Source organism: Lacerta agilis, chromosome 17, assembly GCF_009819535.1.
Source record: "Lacerta agilis isolate rLacAgi1 chromosome 17, rLacAgi1.pri, whole genome shotgun sequence".
NCBI lineage: Eukaryota > Metazoa > Chordata > Lepidosauria > Squamata > Lacertidae > Lacerta > Lacerta agilis.
In genome coordinates this window covers 23066226-23074355 of record NC_046328.1, presented here as the reverse complement: position 1 = coordinate 23074355, position 8130 = coordinate 23066226, and the positions used below count along the sequence as shown (strand labels likewise).

Sequence of the window (8130 nt, the reverse complement as noted above, 5' to 3'; positions counted from 1 at the left end):
GGTGTCTGTTGGTTTCTGTTTTGCTGCAAGAGGAGAAGCGCCATGTCTGCGCTGTCTCCCGGTCTGTTGTTTTTTGCTGCTGTACAATAAAGCTGCGTAGATTAGCAAGAAGCTGTGTCGGCGTGATTTACTGCAGGGCTCACACAGACACACCGCTGCTGAAGTTACTCTGCTGGAGGCGACAGGGAAGCAGATCGGCACAGGGAAGTGTGCTGGACACCACTGCACCGTCACTGTTTCACCCCCATAACTGAGAGACTTCAAAGAAGTGTGACTAGCCCAAGGTCACCCAGCAGCTGCATGTGGAGGAGCGGAGATGTGAACCCAGTTTTACCAGATTACGAGCCTACTGCTCTTAACCACTACACACCACTGGTTAGTGGTGGCAATGGCTGTGGGGACCAAGATTGGGACTGGACAGGAGAACCATATCTCCTCAGTCCTTCATCCTAGTCTGCTTTCAGGTGTACACATCTGGCCTGAATAGGTGCATGTGGTATCGCTCTATATATTCAAGTTATTCTAGCACTAAAGTTATTCAGTGGAATTAGCAAACACAACAGGTAATGTTGGTGACCCATTTGGATGGTTTTAACGGAGGATCAGGCCAATTCATGGAGGAGGCTATGGGTATGTTTTCCCTCCACTACTGCATGCAGTATTAATGCTGCTTGCTAGGAATTATAAGCAGGGAAACTTCTATTGCACCCAGGTTCTGTTTGTGGGCATCTCAAGAGGCATCTGCTTGGTCTCTGTGAGAGTAGGATTAAGGACAAAGTGGGGCAATGGCTGATCCAATAGAGCTTTGCTTACAGAGTCCATGGTGATTCTAACAAATTAGACTGAGTAAAACTTTGGAACTGAGTTTTTCTTTTTACTTTGGGATTGCCACAATGAGGAAAAATATTTCCCTCCACAGAAGTGGAAGACTGCCATTGGAAGAAAAAGAAGGTCATTCATTTCTATAAACCTTTTAAGAACTCTACTACATGCTGCATACATTTCTTTGTGCTTGGAAATTCAAGTGGCCCGCAACCAGCAGCGCCCAATATTCCATGGAATCCATCTGGAAGATGATGATATGTCACTGGTACACCGTTGTCCTCTAAACGCTTTTTGTACAACAGCCCGTCATCCCGGAGAACATCATATTCACAGGTTAGAATGAAAGTCTCTGGGAGCTGGCAGATTATGTCATCCTCTGCTAGAAGGGGGCAAAACATTGTCTCATTACCTCTTTTAACTTGTTCATAAAGTTCTTCTGAAAATGGAGCAGGCACTACAGGAACATAGCCCCTAGCTTTAAATTCTTCTGGAATGTTATCAGCACTTATCCATTTTTGGTATTTCTCTCTCAAATCAGGAGGGACATGGGCGCCTTTCAGAATTCCATCTACATTGATTGTCTTCCCAGTGAGATATGTCAAACCAAGTTTGACAGCTCTTTTCTGGAACAAGGGAGGAATCGACTGGTTTTGCTGATAGGATGGCAAATTGAAGTCCATTCCTTGGAGGAATGGGTAAATGAGGACCTGAGCTCGCACTCTTGGGAGGTCCTCTCTGGTCACCAGTTCTTGACAAATGGCTGCAGCAAAAGTGCCTCCGCTACTCTCCCCAACAATGGCAATGCGGCTGGGGTCCACTCCGTATTCCTTCGCATTCTTCAGAAAATATATTGCAGCAGTTAAACAGTCCTGTACAGGGACTGGATAGGGATGCTCAGGAGCTAAACGAAACCTAAAGAGAAAATAAGATATCATCAACTTTCGACATTTTCCTGGATCGCATTTGGCATTTCCCCTTGAATTGGAAATCCTTTTCACCTCTAGGGCCACATTCCTTTCTGTGAAACATAGAGAGCCAGTGTTTTGTACTGGTTAAGAGCGGTAGTCCCGTAATCTGGTGAACCGGGTTCGCGTCTCCGCTCCTCCACATGCAGCTACTGGGTGACCTTGGGCTAGTCATACTTCTTTGAAGTCTCTCAGCCCCACTCACCTCACAGAGTGTTTGTTGTGGGGGGAAAAGGGAAAGGAGAATGTTAGCCGCTTTGAGACTCCTTCGGGTAGTGATAAAGCGGGATATCATACCCAAACTCTTCTTCTTCTTCTTCTTCTTCTTCTTCTTCTTCTTCTTCTTCTTCTTCTTCTTCTGGGGCCCAGAGACCAAAATGGAAAGCAAATGCAAACTTTCCCATTGTACAAGTAGACTGGCTCCTGCACACAGCCACACATTCCAGCCAGGCAGATGCCACTCAAGGAGGGTGCAAAAGAGAGGCAATGGTGGGGGGTCTAGGGTGAGTTTAGAAAGGGAAATGGAGAGCCTGGAGTGCAGCATTCAGCCTCTGTACCTGAGGTTTTCCACCTGAATATGCTACTTCAGCATTCTGTTCTCAGTGACCAGGGGTCAATCATTGGAGAAACTCCCCAAGCAGGACATGAGTACAAGAGCACTCTTCCCTCCTGCAATTTCCAGCAAGTCTTATTCTGACCGTAGAGACAGACTATAGCCATCATGGCTAGAAGCCACTTGTAGCCTTATACCAGGGGTACCCAAACTAAGGCCTGGGGGCCGGATGCAGCCCAATTGCCTTCTCAATCTGGCCCGCGGACGGTCCAGGAATCAGCATGTTTTTACATGTGTCCTTTTATTTAAAATACATCTCTGGGTTATTTGTGGGGCATAGGAATTTGTTCATTTTTTTTGCAAAATATAGTCTGGCCACCCACAAGGTCTGAGGGACAGTGGACCGGCCCCCTGCTGAAAAAGTTCGCTGACCCCCACCTTATACTCTGAAATTTGCTTATACCTTTCTGAAAGTCATCCAAGTGGGAGGTTATCCCTGCCTCTTGTAGGAGGGAGTTCTATAGCTTAACTTTGAACTTTATGAAGGAGTAATTTACAGTATTTTATCTGAAACTTCCAGCTTTCAGCTTCATTGGATGTCCACATGTTCCAGTGTTATAAGAGAGGGATAAAAAAACAACTTTGCCCTAGCCCAGGCAAAGGCAAACTCAGCCCTTCAGATGTTTTGGGACTACAATTCCCATCATCCCTGACCACTGGTCCTGTTAGCTAGGGATCACGGGAGTTGTAGTCCCAAAACATCTGGAGAGCCACTTTTCCCATGCCACTATAAACTTCTATCTTTTGAATGCTTCCTTGATTTCATTTTTCATCTCAGGATCTCCCTGAGCGTCTTGGTCATGGGGATGAGAAATCGGGTCCACTTCCTGGTGGGGCCTGGTTGCAGTCTGGCCGCCTAGTCACTCCCCTCAGCGTCAGGGCGGGACGGTCAATCAGGTTGCTTGGGGGCGTGGCCGGGGACGATTTAAGCCACGGCACGGTTCTGAGGCTTCCTCTTTCAGCCTCACGCCTTGCTTGTAGGCTTCACATCGGGGCATCTGGTTGGCCACTGTGAGAACAGGATGCTGGGCCTGCAGCAGAGCTCTTATGCTCAGAGGGATTGGGCCCCAAGGCATAAAAATCTAAATGCAAAAATGAACACCCATTCCACAGGTTGTCAAAATCACTATGTTTAAAGCTTTGTTGGGTTTTCTCTGGGCTCATGTGTGAGGAAGGGTTGCAAACTATGGGGAATTGCTCTTTTTTCTGATAGAACGAGCATGAAGATACTTACTCAACACTTATAACCACTGAATCAGTTTGGCTGGCAAAAGAACAGCAGGCCCCTTCAGAGGCTTCTGGAAAAAAGCACACATCACACACGGCCTGCTGTGAGCAATTATTTGTTACACTGCATTACAAAATTCCTTAGTCATTCACATTGAAATCACTGTGAGTTGAATCCAATATTACTCCTACTGAAAGTAAACCTGCTGAAATTAACAGATATGATTAATTTTGGCATAGTAATTAATTGTCTATGTAATAAAATGAATATAACACTTGATTGTGGATCTCCACTAGAAAATCTCCGTTGGACTGAACCCTTTATAAATGGGGCGTCACTAGCTAAAAGCAAGTATGTGGATTTTGTTCTCCCCCGTTATTTCTGATCAACTCTGGAAGTCCTTTCATAGAAGTCCCTTGGGGCATAGAGAAACCCCTTTTGACATTTTAAGGATTTTTCACTGACCGAGATGCGAAGAATTACAACAGAACTCAGCCCCATTTTCTTGCAATCTTATCTTGCCATGTTCATTGAACTTAAATTGCCTACAGTTTGGAAACTGCAGCTCCTGCAGAATTCAGCAGCCCGTTTGCTCAAGGCCACAAGACGGGTTGAGCATATAACGCCAATCCTGACCCGACTGCATTGACGGCCAATTGGTTTCCAGGCCCAATCCAAAGTGCTGCTTTTGACCTATAAAGATTTAAATGGCTCAAGACCACAATACCTCAAGGACCACCTCACCCCATATGAACCAGTCTTGACCCTGCAATCATCATCTGAGGCCCTTCCTCTGTTGGAGGCCCAGAGGGCAGCAACACAAGAAGGGGCCTTTTCTGTGGTGTCTCCCCATTTGTGGAATGCTGTCCCCAGGGAGACTCACTTGGCACCTTTATTACTTATGTTTAGGTGCCAGGCAAAAGCATTCCTCTTCTCTCAGACCTTTGGCTAATTAAACAATCTACAGTGGTACCTCTGGTTACGTACTTAATTCTTTCCGGAGGTCCGTTCTTAACCTGAAACTGTTCTTAACCTGAAGCACCACTTTAGCTAATGGGGCCTCCCACTGCCACTGCGCCACCAGAGCACAATTTCTGTTCTTATCCTGAAGCAAAGTTCTTAACCTGAAGTGTTATTTCTGGGCTAGCGGAGTTTGTAACCTGAAGCGTATGTAACCTGAGGTACCACTGTACGTCCTTTCAAACTGCCCGTTGGGGGTGGTTTGTTATTGTTTCTTATTACGGCATGCAAGGCAGTATAAATTCCAAGTATGTTGGAAAATGTACTTGGCCAATAATAAATTATTCCTATTCCTATTCCTATAGAAAAAGAAATATAATCAGTGCTTTTTTTCTAAACATTTTTGTGAATCTTTGTACTTTTATCCATTTACTGTATTTATTTCCCCCGATTTGAACTATAAAATGGTGATTTTCTTGAGTCAAAACAAGAGTACCCCTAACCATTTTTAAAGGAAAAAAGCACTGAAAATAATAATAATAATAATAATAATAATAATAATAATAATAATAATAATAGGGTAGCAGAAACCACCTCCACCCTTCCATAGCAAACATTTCAGGAACTTTACATTACAGCAGCACCCCAGATTCTCCTCAAAGAACATAGTGAACCATTTCAAAAACATCACAGAACTTACGAATGCTTCCAAATAGTCCAGCACCTGGATGAAAGAAGATGATTCCTTTCCTGTTCCCAGCAAGTGTTCTGGGCCAGTACACCCTCACTGGCACTCCATCGAAAACCAGGTCTTTTATTATCAAGTTTGGGTCCTTCCTTAATGGTGTTAACCTGCCGACGGACCTTATAATGGAATATCTGTGGCAGATGCCCAGTTTTTCCAGAAATGTGGCCTGTTGAATCCAAAACATTTAGCATTTATAATCAGCATTAGATAATTTTCATTTCTCTCTCTCTCTCTCTCTCTCTCTCTCTCTCGTCTCTCGTCTCTGGCATATGTCTATTGCCTGTGGGATGGAACCCAGGCATATGAGGCAACTAAACTGTATATCCTTTCCTTCCTCTTTGGATGGAAAATGGTTCACCCAGAGCAGCACAGAAGTGAAGTCCCTGCCCACTCCCCTTTCCTTGTATGCTTATTGTTGTTGTAGTCCTTAAGAATCACACAGAATGGGTGGTAGTCAGTATGAGTACTACTCAGAATAAATCCACTGAAGTGCATAAGAACCTAAGCAGAGCCTGCTGGATTAGGACAATGGCCCGTCTAGTCCAGCATCTCACTGTGGCCAACCAGGTGCCCAAATGGGAAACCCACAAACAGGATCAAAGCACAGGAACCCTCTCCCTTCCTATGTTTTCCAGGAACTGGTGTTCAGAAGCATTGCTGTCTCCATCTCTAGAGCCAGGGCATAGCCATGACCAGCCATGGCCTAATCCTCTTTGGAAGCTATTCAATTTGGCAGCCATCACTGCCTCTTCCATAGCTTTGATGTGTTCATAAGAGTGTCATGAGAGAGGGAGGAAAACTTCTCTCTATCCACGTCCTCCATGTATAATTTTATAAACTTCTATCATGTCGCCTCTTACTCGCCTTTCCTCTAAACTAAAATATTTCAAACGTTGCAGCCCTTTTTAGAGAGTTGTACCTTCATCCCCGTGATATATGTAAAATAAACTTACCAGTATAATGAAATATCCCACAGAGAAATCGCCAAGTAGTAATATTGCACGACCGTTCATTCCTCGAGGGAGGTGGAGCCTGGTAAGACGATAATAAGCTCCCCATGCAAACAGCAAGAAATGAATGAAAATGGTTGTATATAATATCAGCACCCACTGAGTTTCACCAAACGCCATATCCCTTCAACTCAGGGGCACATAGACAAGGACTTTGCCTTAGTCAATGCTGGTGGCTTCTATAAGAGAACAATCTATGCCACGAGGAAAAGAACACCCTAGGCCAACCCACATAGTTATCAGTTGAGAAGAAAACAAATAGTTTAGTAATCTAGTAAAACATTGCAGCTACCCTGGTTTTCTGGAAGACACTGTTGTTCCTCACACAGGGTGTGGGTACAAGTTGGTGGGTGTGAATTTGCCCAACTTCTCCCAAGGGAAGGTGTGCATAGGAGTTCACCTGCCCTCCCACACAAAATCATTGTGCCTCTTGCCTCCCTGAGGAGTTTATGAGGGATAATTAAAAGGGACGGCACATCAATGCAGGTGGGGCTGGCTGGCACAACACTGCAATGGCATCCTCCCAACAGCAGTGTCACTGCAACTTGCCAGAACAGTTTGGTGAGGAAAGAGGTTTGGCGCTGTGCAGGCACCAATGGGGGCCAATCCCACCCAGTCTATTGCTCTTGCAGAAATCAATTTGCTGCTCATACAACTCCACTTTCCATTTATATAGTTTATTTATTTATTTATTTATATAAGCTTCCTCTGCTTCCTCTGCTGTTGGACCCATTGATAGCCTCCTGCTGAATTGATACAAAGAGGAAGAGGGGAGCCGAAATCCAATGGGATTTATCCAACCAAGTTATATGCAGAGTAGACCCCTTGAAATTAATGGACCTGAGTTAGCCATGCCTATTCTCATCTGAATTAGATACAGCTCAATGGATGTGGAACACATTCTCTCTCTCTCTCTCTCTCTCTCTCTCTCTCTCTCTCTCTCTCTCTCTGTCCCAGCAGTTGTTATTGGTGCTAACTGAAGTTTCCAGCCCATTTCCAAATTCAACTCCATCCATAACAGGTTGCAGTAATCCAAATGGAAGGTCGTCAGTGTTACTTTGACCTCAAGATAATGCTACAGATCAACACCTTCTGTCTTTACTATAAGGGAGGGAGTCCTTTTTGTTGTTGTTGTTCAGTCGTTCAGTCGTGTCCGACTCTTCGTGACCCCATGGACCAGAGCACACCAGGCACGCCTATCTTTCACTGCCTCCCGCAGTTTGGCCAAACTCATGTTAGTAGCTTCGAGAACACTGTCCAACCATCTCATCCTCTGTCGTCCCCTTCTCCTTGTGCCCTCCATCTTTCCCAACATCAGGGTCTTTTCCAGGGATTCTTCTCTTCTCATGAGGTGGCCAAAGTACTGGAGCCTCAACTTCAGGATCTGTCCTTCTAGTGAGCACTCAGGGCTGATTTCCTTGAGAATGGATAGGTTTGATCTTCTTGCAGTCCATGGGACTTTCAAGAGTCTCCTCCAGCACCATAATTCAAAAGCATCAATTCTTCGGCGATCAGCCTTCTTTATGGTCCAGCTCTCACTTCCGTACATTACTACTGGGAAAACCATAGCTTTAACTATACGGACCTTTACCGTATAGTTAGAGGGAGTCCTTTACCTCTTTGTAAATGTTGGAGTGTACCTATGAGAAGAAGAAAAAACTCAGTTGACACAGAAAGCAGCATTACTCATCCACCTGTAGCATAAGTGGGTGAATGAGAAGTCCTTGCCTCAGAACACTGGGCCCTGTCAGAGAAGAAGTCTGACCTGTCTCCTTCTTGTT

At 44.9% G+C, this 8130-nt stretch overlaps 1 protein-coding gene across 2 annotated transcripts; it reads right to left on the bottom strand.

Annotated features, from left to right (window-relative positions):
* Nucleotides 1-712: 712 nt before the first annotated feature.
* On the bottom strand, nt 713-6946 carry LOC117038976 (arylacetamide deacetylase-like 4). 2 transcript variants are annotated; one of them, XM_033135988.1, is made up of 4 exons: nt 6293-6946; nt 5316-5505; nt 3638-3701; nt 713-1737 (listed from the first exon to the last, which is right to left on the bottom strand). In XM_033135988.1, exons 1-4 carry the CDS (start codon nt 6467-6469, stop codon nt 963-965), a joined length of 1206 nt encoding a protein of 401 aa, XP_032991879.1. In that variant the 5' UTR covers nt 6470-6946; the 3' UTR covers nt 713-962. The 2 variants fall into 2 exon arrangements, with proteins under 2 accessions (XP_032991879.1, XP_032991878.1); XM_033135987.1 differs by having other exon boundaries at nt 714-1737; nt 5292-5505.
* Nucleotides 6947-8130: the final 1184 nt, after the last annotated feature.